The following is a 13048-nucleotide window of genomic DNA, read 5'->3' on the forward strand; positions in this document are numbered from 1 at the left end:
AAAAATCGCTCAGAGATGGGATTTATAATTCAAAAAGAAGCAGAAAGGAAGTTGGAAAATTCACAGGCTGTCCATGTGAAGAATGAATAGGTCTGTTTAGGAGAGCCAAGCAAGTGTTTTACATAAGTATAGGAAGAGGGGTCATCAAGATAATGGGAGGAATTTCAGAGATCTTCAAATCTGCCTCTCCTGCCGCAGACCAAGTTCTAGGAGGCCTTCCACAGGCTGCCTGCCCTGACCTCCTTGGGACGCTGCTCCCAGCATTCTCGCATAGCCCTTCTCAGCTGCCGCAGCCAGTACTCAGGTGGGCCTGGCTGTGGCTCAACCTGCTGCTCCAGAAGGTTCCAGCTGTAAGCCTGGGCAGCATCCACAAGGTACTCATTCTGCAGGTATACAAAATTTAAGAGCTGGGAGAACATGGCTTTCTCCATCTAGATCTCAAACAGTGCTGAGGACAGCTTGGTGCCCAGGCAGAGACTTGTTGCAGGGGTGCAGATACCACAGAGAGCCATACTGGCTGACCCCAGGACTACAGAGCTACCAATACGCTAGGCCAGTCTGGGAGACAGGAGAGGGCAACCTGGGTGAGCTGAGGCATGGGCTGAGCCCAGGAAAGCCATGGGAGTGAGTTGTGCAAGGCCTGAGGAGGTTGCCACCCAGGCTGCCCAGGATTTGGGGCAGGGGTTAATATCACTATGGTTGTGTTAGTCCTCATGGGCTGGGTTCCTGATAAAAAGATGAAGTGTGGCCTGCATCCTGTCTGTCCTGTGGTGCTTACTGGCCTGCCACCATGTGATGATGCAGTATGAAGGCCCTCGCCAGAAGCCGGTGCCATGGCCTTGGCCTCCCAGCCTCTAGAACCATGAGCCAAGTAAACGTCTGTTATCTGTACATTTCCCTGTCAGTGGTATTGTGTTACAGCAGCAGAAAGTGGACTAAGATAATTCATTAAATGAGAGGACATCTGGCTAACATTTCTATGCCATAGATTTGTCTTCCATCATATTGAATTAATGAAAGTACCTAGATCATGGGCTACAGTGAGGCTAGCAGGAGTTTATACAAGTAAGCAGTGACTTGTACACAATAATCATTGAATGCATTTACACTAAATTAGCATTGTTAATCTACGATATTGGACAAAGTAATTCACCTTTCAAAACCTGTGAGAACTGAACAGGGTCATGCATGTAAAGTACCTGGTACCTTTGCTGGCAGCTGATAGAGTCTAAGTGTCTCAGTGACCACTGTCCTTCCTCCCTTTTACTCCTGTTCCTATCTTTTCTTACTACACAACTCTACCAGCTCTACTCTTCTATTCTACAACCCCTTCCCATTGACCGAGATATCATCTCTGCTCCAACAATGGGTTAAGCAACATCTCAAAGCCAGAAGACAGTTACTCCGGACACCAGTTTCCTACTTATTGCTCAGCCTTGGGGAAGCTGATGGTCAGAGAGGCCATAAATGCACATGTGATTAGCACACCTTCCAATCAGCCAGGGACACATTTTCACTGGCTCTAGTGAAGTGTTGCATAAGGGAAAGATCCGTTAAGCCTGAGGAGGAAGTGGCTGCTGTTTTCTGGAACAGACACCGTGGGGATCATTCCTGAGTGTCTCCTACTCTCCAGAAGATGGACTTGAGTGGAAAGAAGTCTGCCAAAGCCTGAAGCCCCCCAGGTAATACCTGTGTATGTTCCTTCTTGGTAGAAATTCCCCTTTCTTTCTGGTCTGCTGCCTCCCAGTGATCCCCTTGGGATGTCTATAAAGTGTTTTGCTATTGTTTTATGGAGTTGTGGAAATATTCATCCATAAAGATGGCTTCTACTTAGAGTGTGAATGTTACTCTGGTGCTATGATTAAAAAAAATAGTGGAGACATGCAGCTATTTCTTTGGGAAATGTGGGCACGGATACACACACACACACACACACACACACACACACACCTACCTCTTATGCATGTTAATTCCAAATGGCTGCCAGTCTTGACAGCAAGAAATGGTTTGCATGTTCCTGAGGGTTGTATGGGTTTGGTGAGTGAATTTCAGCATAAACACCAAGGAATGACATGTATAATGATAACTAGAGCCAGAGTCCCAGGCTATGATCCCTAGCTCATGAAATCACTGGCCAGTGGCCTTGGGAAACTTACTTAACCTCTCTGTTCTTCAGCTTCCTCCCCTGTAAGACAGAAAGGGTCTTAACAATAGTAACCACTCAAATGGATATTGTGAGAACTAAATTAGTTAACATGAGCAAAGCACTTAGACCAACTTCTGCTACATTCAGAGCTGGATAGGGAAAATTGGAAAATTCCTAGGCAATATATTATATATTATATTTCTCTGATTTTTTAACATTAAATTGACCAAAAGTTACAGAACATAACTTGCTTTATCCGAAGACTGAAAATTCTCTCTGATGGTTTAGAAAAGTTAAACACACGAACGTGCTTAGATTTCCTCCCTCCAGAGTGGCCTGGGGTTCGCAGTGTGAGAGGATCCAGTTTGCAGACATGTTTTCTAGTGTCATCTGTGAGGCACGGCTATGTCCTACTGGACCAAAGTTTGTTTATGAACTGTGTATTAGCTGCGTGCCAACCACATGATAGACTTGGGCTAGGCACTGGGCCCCAGTGATGAGAGGCAAGTGAGACTCAGACAAGTATTCTAGAAACTGAAGCTCAGCCTGATTAAGGGGCCAGAGAAGGAAGCTGGGGAGTCTGAGAGTAAGCAAGAGGGGGGCTTCATTCAGACGGCCAGGACTCCAGGGGCATCGTGAGAGCATGGCACGGGGTGAGACTCAGTCTGGCAGAGGAGCAGACCGCTGGGTGAAGCTTGCAGAGAAACATGTTTCTGGCGTGGAGTGGCCCTCAGAAGGGTGGGACAGAGCAGAGCGTCGTGTGAACTCTGTCTTCTGCCCTCTTGCTCCATCTGTGGTCCATCATTTTGGTGCGTGGACAGAGTGGAACTCTTCCAACACACCAAAAATATTATTAGCACGTGGCAAAGGGGAAAACTTTAAGCTTTTGGATTTCTTTTCCATGACAGCCGTAAACAACCCCAAATGGCCTCTGAAGAAGTTAACAAGGCAGAGCCACTGAGGGTCTCTGCGGGCAGCACCCTGGGCGGCCAGGCCAAACCAGAGTGTGTGAATAATTCTGATTACCAGCTCATGGAGGGATCACAGGATCACCAGAAGGGAGTACTGCAGGCCCTTGGGGTAAGTCAGCCTTAGTTTAGAAATTAAAAGGAAATAAAAATAATCGTCATGTGGAAACCTTTGTGTAGGGCCAGCAGGAGGAATTTCTGAGTTATTCATCACTAAGTCAACGATGAAGAAAAGTCTGAGACACGTCAGACCTGAGAAGTAGCCATGGAGAGGCCTTCTCTCATGGCAGAAAGCAGCCTGTCCAACGGTGGGGGAAGGACTCCACGGCCCTTCATTCTTGCTTTGTGCCTTCTGACCCGCAGGTCTGAGGCTGAGCTCCATCAAGTTCATAGTCTATATTTTGAATTAAGAAAACTGCTTAACATCTGTCTGCCTCCTTCACCTTGTGACCCCAAAGCTTGCTGGGAAGGTATTGGGACTCTTGTCTTTCTGGCACATCGGTGTTGTTCTTCTGCTCCTTTATTTGAGTTAGACCTTGTGAGAATGAATAGAAAAGGGGGGGAGGTGGACAGATGACGATGAAGTCTTGCCACTGGAATTGACGGGGATAGAGTGGAACAAGAACCTCCTAGGAGATGCTCTTGCCCAGCTTATTTAGGCTTCATATTTTCTTATTTATATGACAGTGGAATGCATTACAATTCTTATTACATATATAGAGCACAATTTTTCATATCCCTGGTTGTATACAAAGTGTATTCACACCAATTTGTGTCTTCACACGTGTACTTTGGATAATAATGATCATCACATTCCACCATCATTTCTAACCCCATGCCCCCTCCCTTCCCCACTATGAATCAGCCTCCTTATATCAGAGAAAACATTCAGCATTTGTTTTTTGGGGATTGGCTAACTTCACTTAGCATTATCTTCTCTAATTCCATCCATTTACCTGCAAATGCCATGATTTTATTCTCTTTTATTGCTGAGTAAATATCCCATTGTGTATATATGCCTCATTTTTTTTTTATCCATTCATCCACTGAAGGGCATCTAGGTTGGTTCCATAGTTTAGCTATTGTGAATTGTGCTGCTATAAACATTGATGTGGCTGTGTCCCTGTAGTATGCTGTTTTTAAGTCCGTTGGGTATAGACCGAGGGGAGGGATAGCTGGGTCAAATGGTTGTTCCATTCCCAGATTTCCAAGGAATCTCCATACTGCTTTCCATATTGGGATTAGGCCCCAACTTCCTTAATCAGACTCCTTTGGCACAAGAATTAAAATCAAGAATCAATAAATGGGATGGACTCAAACTAAATTTCTTCTCAGCAAAAGGAAAAATCTGTGAGGTGAATAGAGAGCCTACAGCTTGGGAGCAAATCTTTACCCCTCACACATCAGATAGAGCACTAATCTCTAGGGTATATAAAGAACTCAAAAAGCTAAGCACCAAAAAAACCAAATAACCCAATCAATAAATGGGCCAAGGACCTGAAGAGACACTTCTCAGAAGAGGATATACAATCAATCAACAAATATATGAAAAAATGTTCATTGCTAGCAATTAGGCTTCATATTTTAACCACTGGAAGCCATGATCTCTTCTTTCTGAAGGAAGCTAAAATGGTGTTTTGTCTTTTGTTTTTCTTCCTGGAGGCCGTGCAGATCCTGAATGGAGTGGTGATTCTGGCTTTGGGCATTTTCCTGGGATCCTCAGAGTTCCTGACCCACTTCTTCAGGCACTTCTTTTTTTTCACGTTCTACACAGGGTATCCACTATGGGGCAGTGTGTTTGTGAGTATCCCTTTCCCCCTGGCATTTATTGATCATTTCTTAGATGCAACAGCTAGAAGCATGAGCTCCATCAAGTTCATAGTCTATATTTTGAATTAAGAGGCTGGTTATGTTTGGTTATGAAAGTGTTGTTTGTAGGTCATTTGAAGGCTACATACTGTGGCTTTAAATTATAGTTTTTGACATAAGCAAGGTGAAAAGAAGTCCCTTTCTTTCTGATTCAAGAAATCATATTTGCTAAGCACATTTAAGTCCCAAACAGGAACTTAGTATCTAGAGGTTAAATTTATGGATACTAACAGAATCCAATGAAAAATGAGTACTGGTGAATGAGTATTGCCCTGTGGTTCAGCTGGGAGTCCAGGCTTGGGAGATGAGAAATTTTTCTGTGGATCACTGTTGGAAAATCAGAAGAGCCATTTTCCTTATCTGGGTCAAAATGTATTCAGAAAAACAAACAAACAAACAAAAACCCCATCCATAGATGGTTCCTACATGTTCAGTCAGAATCCATAGATGGGGGCCTAGGTGATCTTTGGGATTTACTCGTTCATCTTTGTCATTTTATTATTGTTTGCCTGAGATTCATTTTTTAAAGTGGCTAATAGAAACTCTTAATCAGCCATTGCTACTACTTACTATTACTAATATCATTATTATTTGCTTGTTTATCCCTAGTGCTAGATCTTTGACAAGTTACCTATGTCCAGTTCTGAACTGAACTTAAAAAAAATAAAGCAGCTATTATAAAATGTAAGATGGAGATATTTAATTGAAAGTTGTGAATAGGACAGTTATTGGCAAATGAAGGGAAAAAACTTCTAAAAATGAATATTTCATTCCTTTTCTTTCTCCCCAAATCTCCAAACTTTAGCTCTCCTTTAAAATGAAATTGCTAAAAACAACAACAACCACAGAAAAAGAAGATTGCTCTTAATCTGGCTATTTCTTGATCAAAATCAGAGTTCATATTCTGAGAAAATATTATATACTGTTTCTGGGTACAGTCCAAAACATGTAATTTGGGTTTAGCATTCCAGAAATTTTTAGATAATATTGTTTTGATGCTAGTTAAGCTCTGAATTTTTCTAAATATATTTTGCATAATAAATCCTGACTACCTAAATGGTGGATTTCCATACTGTACTGTAGAAAAGAGAATACTGATTGCAGTGTTTCAGTGAGGATAGTGTTGTTTTTTTTCCCTCATTTTAACATCATCAACACTAAGACTCAAAACTGACAATTGCTGGAAGCTTCTCTCTGGTCCATACCACTGCAGAGCACAGTCTAAGGTCTATGATGTGCCCTCTGTGCCTGCTCTTACCTACAGCCACAGCCTGGTCCTCACCCCAATGTGTCCATGCCCTGTCATGTACTGACCACATGATCCTTTCTATTTGCTCATCTCTCTCTGGCTCATCCTGATGAACAGTGTGATATCAGAAAAGACATGAGCTCTTGCCCTTCAGTTTCCTCACCAGGATGGTAAAAATAGCATGAGGACCCTCTCTGGATCTCTGGAATTAAATGCAAAAATGTATATAAAAACTTTAGATATCATTGACAATTTGGATGTTTTCTGTGTGCTGGGCAAATACTTAAGTCCTTTTTATGTATCATTTTATTTTATCTCCATACTGCTATCAGGTAGGTGATCTCAACAATGGGGATGCACATATCTCCATTTTGCAGAAGAAGAAACAGGTGGGGAGTGATTTGGCAGGGATTTGATCAAGGTGACGGGACAAGTATAAGAGAGAGCAGGGATGGGGACACAGAGCATATGCTCTTACAGAGGGGCTGAGGAGGGTCCTGTGATAACTTCTGCTTCTTTAACTGAAGCAGAATCCATAGATGTTTCCTGCACATTCAGTCAAAATCCAATAGCTGAATTTTTATGTAGCAAGATTTCTCTTCATGTTTTCGTCAACTTTTCTCGCAATCCATAGGAATGATTTGGTGAAGGGTGGTGAGATTGAGGAGTTAAAAACAATAAAAGGAAAATCATAACTATTGTGAGAATTCAGTGTATCGAAATTAGTATCACAGAAATAGGATTATTATTAAAGATTTAAAAACTATAGGGTACATAGATAAAAACATTTAGATTTATAAAATATCTCTTGGAATATCTAGTCCAATAATTCAGAAACTTATCTGCAGCCTGCGTAGAAATATGAGAAATCATATTCTAAATGCATGCATATATAGTTTAATATACTTAATATAAACATAACTATAATTCTATTGAATTAACTAAATGTATATATGTTTTTAAAGTGTCTATAATCACAAAAACTTGTTCAAAGCCAGACATAAAACAAAATGAAAAGAGGATAAGCTTGCTTAAAATACATACTACTTTAAAATTTTAGTTGTATAAAATAATGAGCAACATCAAGTATAATTTTGGTTCTAGCGTATGCGTTTAGAAATGAGGTTTGTGTAACTAACGCTAGGCGTCCACTAATTCAGAGAGGGCCGAGAAGCACATGGTTGAGACTTAATATTCTCTATCTCCTTTACTTCCCATTTTCAGTTTATTAGTTCAGGATCCTTGACTGTTGTAGCAGGGAGAAAATCCACAAGAATGCTGGTAAGTGGCAGTTCTTCTTTCTCTATGAATACAGGACTGAAAATAAATGATCTACAAACAGTGGAAAGATAGAGGTTGGCGAATCACACTGAGTCATTTAATGCACCAGAAAATTAATGTTCTTTTCTTAGAGCATTCAGATAGAGGGTTTCAGAAAGTCATATAAATTGTGGACATGTCTGTCTGGGATGGTTACAAAATATTTCATGAAAATGCTTCTTGATTTTTGTGAGTTTGGTTTAACCAATTTTAATTATTTTGAGGATAGGATTTCCTGAAACTGAGAGTGAGAAATTCCATTCCTTTAGTCACTGATTAAATGATGCTCTCTATGATGTGTTCTCGCTGAGTCACCCAGCCATTTATATTCCACATTCCTATTCCATTCATTCACTTTTCCTCCTCCCTCGATGACTATTTTACTGTTATATTTGTTTTAGGCAGCTTTTTTGCTGCTGTGACCAAAAGACCTGACAAAAGCAATTAGAGGAGGAAAAGACTTATTTGGGGGTTCACAGTTTCAGAGGTCTCAGTCCAAAGATAGCTGGCTCCATTCCTCAGGGCTAGAGGTAAGGCAGAACATCATGGCAGAAGAGTGTGGTGGAGGAGAGTAGCTCAGGATATTATTAGGAAGGAGAGAGAGAGAGAGAGAGAGAGAGAGAGAGAGAGAGAGAGAGAGAGACAGAGAGACACTCCACTCACCAGATATAAAATATATACTCCAAAGGCACTCCCCCAATGACCCACCTCCTCCATCCACTCTCCATCAGCCTTCACTTATAACCCAGTTAATCCCTATGAGGGGATTAATTCACTGATTGGGTTAAGGCTCTCATAACCCCATCAGTTCACCTCTAAGCCTTCTTGCATTGTCTCACACATGAACTTTTGGGGGTCACCTCACATTCAAGCCATAACAATATTCATCTTCAAACACCAGTCCCTTTTCTCACAACTCCACTCTCTGTTGATGTCCTTGCTCTCTGTTCTGAGATTCTGAGAAAACAGAAGCCATCCAAAGAGAGCTTTCAGACCCCACTACAACACCTGCTCTGTGGAGTAGATCTGCTTCGATATTTTTCTTATTCTAGCCTCTTGGCATAGGTGAACTCTCTGTGATTTCCTTTAAAGCTGATTCCTCTACCTGAGTGTTATATTCCTTTCGTTTTTCCCCACAGGAATGTATCACTCCTGTTTATGTCTCTCTACCAGATCTTTCTAAATCAGTATATGAGCATCTAGTTACTTAAAAATGTATATATGTGTGTGTGTAAATATACATATACATATGTGTATATATATATATATATATACATATGTATATATATATATTTTTAAGTAAATATACACACATACACATACAAACACACACAGCTTGACCCAAACCTACTTTAGTAAGACAACTTTCTTCCCTACCATACCTCTGTAACTGCTCTTTTTAAAAGATCACTGGTAACCTCCACATTGCTAAAACAACAGGCAATCCTCAGTCCTCATCTGACTAAATGATGAGCAATGGTCAGCACAGCTGGCCACTCATTCTTCCTCCAGGAATTTCTTCCCTTGGCCTCTCCTCCACCTTGACTGGCTGGTTTCCTCCTGTCTTCTGGGTTCACCTTCTCATCTCCTTTCCTGGTTCCTTTTCTTGTGCCTGATCTTTGGGTGTTAGGGTCCTCAGTGTGCGATTCCTTGCCACCTGCTCTTCTCAACCTACACTCTGTCCTCTGGTGATCTCATCCTTTCTCATGACTTCAAATAACATCTCTATACCCCACAACCCCAAGGCAAATATTTCCATACTAGATTTTTCTCCTAAGCATCAGTTTGGCATATCTGCCTTCTTCCACTTAGATATCGAAAAGGTCCAAAACCCAATTCTGCATCTTCCTCCTGAATCCACCTCTATGTGATGTGGCTCTCCGTTATTTTCTGTCTTGGTTTCCTAATCTTCTCTGTTTGCCTCCAACGGTCTTGGTCACCTTGCTTCTCTGGAGCACTGTGGCCTTGGGGCTTTGAATGAGTGTTTCCGACTGTGCGGACATCTCCCTATGCATCTTCTCAGACATCTGGAGTAACATAAGTTCTTTGGTCCTCTCCCCACATGTCATTTATTCCCATTTAATATCACAAACCTCCACTCCTTTTTTTTGGATTTTCAGATTCTCCCTACATCATTTTATTAACCCAAAGTACTTCATTGCTTCAAAATACTGTATATATTACCTATTAGTAGGTTTATCGTTTCCTTTATCTTTATTCCTAGCACAGAAGCTCCATGGGTGGTGGGGGGTTTTGTTCATCCATGTCTGTCCTGCATCTAGAATATTGTTGGGTGTCAATCAGTCCATATTTGTAGAAATGATTTATTGCCAGGGGATAAAAGAGGGCCGCATATATTAATGGAAAATTCTTTTTCTTTCTTAGATGCAAAACAGTTTTGGAATGAACATCGCCAGTGCTACAATTGCCTTCGTTGGGATCGTTTTTCTCTTAATACATTTAGTACTAAATAACCAGGCCTTCAGGAGTTGTCCGTCTTCCCGGTCTCCAGATTTATGCAATTACCTGGGTTCCTCATCAAATGTAGGCAATTAAAACTATGTCTAATCATAGAAAATAATTTAAACATTTCAAAATGTACAGAAAACAATATGTCATATATTATGCTACCTTGATTTAAATTTGTCTTTGCTGCCTATTAGTGCTGTAATGAAGGGAAAACTAAATAAGGTTGGTATTTTAATTTTCTCACTCTTAAAATGAGGAAAATAATAGTAACCATAGGGTTAGTGTAAGAATGAAATGATACTTGAAAAGCAATACTTAGCACATCATGTTATATTCTTATTGACATTACAATTAATTCTATTATGCGTTTTTTTAAAAAAAATTTTATCTCATGTATCTTTGCTTAATAAAGCAAACTTGAGAGACATACAACTTTCTCTGAAGTCTGAAAAGTTTTGATTGACTTCACTTCTGAGTTTCCGAGTTATGATGTTTTGAAAAAGAAGCTCTTTAATAGGCTGTCACATGATTTTTTGGTCTGTGTTTTAGGTATTATACCTCTTTGAAGTCAACTTAGAAATTAATATTGTCCTTCAAGTGTGTTGAGTGCAGCCCAGTGATTGCCAAATTATTATTTATCCATCCCTGATCCTCCTGTTTTCTGGCATCATCATGGAAATCTGAGTCTGCCTTTTCTTTATTAAATTTTTAATTATCTAAGTTTATATTTACCCGAGTTTGACTTTTTTTGTGTGGATTTAGTGGCATTTTCCCTCCAGAAAAGTTTGTAATTGTATTTCTTCTAAGTGCCTCAGTGATATAGAAAGATCACTAGCAAACCAACAATGTTTACTTTGTGTTTATACCAGCTTTTTGCTTTAGTTTCTAAGGATAACGTAAATGCCCAAACAGCTATGAGGTGCTATTGACAAAACAGAGAAGGGATCACTTTTCTCCATTTTCTTAAATTACCTACTCATTTCTTTAGTTTAGTTCTTTTCTAACTGAGCAATGTTAGCAATAGTGTTAGAATTTTGCCTCTCTGATCCCTCTCCCATGACTAGTTCACTTGAATTTATATACAAATCGTACACCTTTCTCTCTCCAGGGAAAATGTTCCCTTGCTGCTGAATTAAGAGTGCAGCCCTTCTACAGAGTTTGTGTCTTAAATCTAATTTGGGATTAACTTTGTTGCATTCTGTGGGAGGGAGACTCTGTGGTCTGGTTTCCTGCTGACAGATTTTTCCTGAGGATGTTTCCATTGTGTTTGATGTGAGATACCATCTCCCCTAGGGCTTGGTGTCTCTAATGCTCATCTTCACTTTGCTGGAATTGTGCATAACTATCTCCCTCTCAGCCATGTGGTGCAAAGGAAACTGCTGTGATTCAAGAGAGGTGGGTTTGTTTAAATGACGAATAAATTGCCTGGTCTGCAGATTGCTATCTGGGGTTGAAGTTATTTCTGGAAGAATTGGAAAGAAACTTTGATGTGGCAATGTTTCTTGGGGTTCCCGGAGTTAGACATTGCATCAGTGTTGGAGATGGAATGAAATACAGAAAAGAACTCAAATGTGAAAATGCAAAAGGAAACTACGTATTTAATACATAAGAGGATGCTTTTTTATGCAGCTGGAATTAATTTTAATTATTTCATTTTAACTTGTGACTTTCTAGCTATATGATTTTTGTAGGAAAAAATCACATATTTTCCCTAGATTTTAGGTATTCTAACTTTAAAATAAAAAAATATATATTTTTTCATTTTCTTCTGATGTTTGTTCTGAAGACTATGCACATCACCTTTATTCAAGTAGTAATAAGTTGGATGAATATTATTAGTGATGGTTTAATGGTAACAGGAAGAGATGGGAGGAGGAGATGGTGATCCTATTCTTAGAGACAAATGTTTTGTTTTGCAGGAAATTTCTTCACTTCCCAGTTCTATGGAATCAGGAATACCTCCTAATGAAGGTAATTCCGAGAGCATCAAAACTTAACCTCAAATCTCCAAGGAATCAGAGCTTCATTCAGGAACTCAGGAAAACATGAGCTGATGAAACTCAATCCTTCTCTCATGGCACCAATCATGGAAACTTGGACTTAGGCTTTTCTGTCCTAATCATAAATGCCTTTAGTGTGTTCTGGGTATGGATGAATCAATGTATTTCTTTATGAAATCTTGGATTTGTAACTTCTACTATCACTACTCCAAAGTCATTCCTTAAAAATTATTTCACTTTCTTCTTCCTATTTCATCGTTTTATGAGATTTAAGGAAAGGAGCTATTATAAGCACTATTTCATGTTTTCTTCCTAAAATCTCATTTCAGACAACCTAGTAGGAAGGAAGATGAGTCAGATTTATTTTTGCAGCACAGAAATATTCTTCTTGACTTTAGCCAACAGCAGCATTACAAAAATTGTCAAATAAAAAATGATCATCACCACATATGTGAACTATGACTTTGTTTTTCATAAAATATGTGAATTTAAATTATGAGTAGAAATCGTAGCTATTAGGAGGCCATGAGATAAGATAGCCTAAGAATTTAGCTGAAGGCCACACAGGAGAAATTCAGAAAACGGAAGTCAGTTTAACCACACCTGAAATTGAATTTACACTTCTGACTCAATAAGACATGAATTTCGTTTTTATTGTACAAATGATGCTTGTAGCAAATAATTTCTCTCCTGGCTTGGCTTTGCTTCATTCACTTCTATTGCTTTTAAAAATATTCCCAGTAAGGGCTTTCTCCAAAAAGAATCTTATGGAAAATCCTAATGAACTGTCTCCACCCAATTCTTATGGTACATGAACAATTTGAGAAGATGTTGAAGTTTGTAACTTGTAAGACACTGATATTTATGGACTTTGTCCTATCTTCTTGTCTCAGAGTTTACCAGCAAGCTGGGAAATCCAAAAAATGATGGTTGATTTATTGATCCATCCATTCAATGAATAATGAGTTTCACATATTTGGTATTGTGTTGCAGATTTGTAGATTAAATTATAAGTTGTTATTTTGAA

General features: G+C 39.6%; 1 protein-coding gene across 1 annotated transcript; it reads left to right on the top strand.

The window, feature by feature from the left end:
* Positions 1-1533: 1533 nt before the first annotated feature.
* Positions 1534-13048, top strand: Ms4a3 (membrane spanning 4-domains A3). Its single transcript, XM_015478010.2, has 7 exons — positions 1534-1682; positions 3055-3226; positions 4777-4914; positions 7457-7513; positions 9938-10096; positions 11315-11416; positions 11941-13048. The coding sequence occupies exons 2-7, from the start codon at positions 3071-3073 to the stop codon at positions 12016-12018; spliced, it is 690 nt and encodes a 229-aa protein (XP_015333496.1). The 5' UTR covers positions 1534-1682; positions 3055-3070; the 3' UTR covers positions 12019-13048.

This window comes from Marmota marmota, unplaced genomic scaffold (genome assembly GCF_001458135.2).
Source record: "Marmota marmota marmota unplaced genomic scaffold, marMar, whole genome shotgun sequence".
NCBI classification, from domain to species: domain Eukaryota; kingdom Metazoa; phylum Chordata; class Mammalia; order Rodentia; family Sciuridae; genus Marmota; species Marmota marmota.

What these genes read in the sequence shown, in the direction of transcription:
- Ms4a3 (XM_015478010.2), top strand. Translation starts at nt 3,071, where the DNA reads ATGGCCTCTGAAGAAGTTAACAAGGCAGAGCCACTGAGGGTCTCTGCG. An exon ending in ACCTGGGTTCCTCATCAAAT is followed by an intron (nt 10,097 to 11,314) that starts GTAGGCAATTAA and finishes CATCTCCCCTAG; the next exon opens with GGCTTGGTGTCTCTAATGCT. An exon ending in ACTGCTGTGATTCAAGAGAG is followed by an intron (nt 11,417 to 11,940) that starts GTGGGTTTGTTT and finishes TTTGTTTTGCAG; the next exon opens with GAAATTTCTTCACTTCCCAG.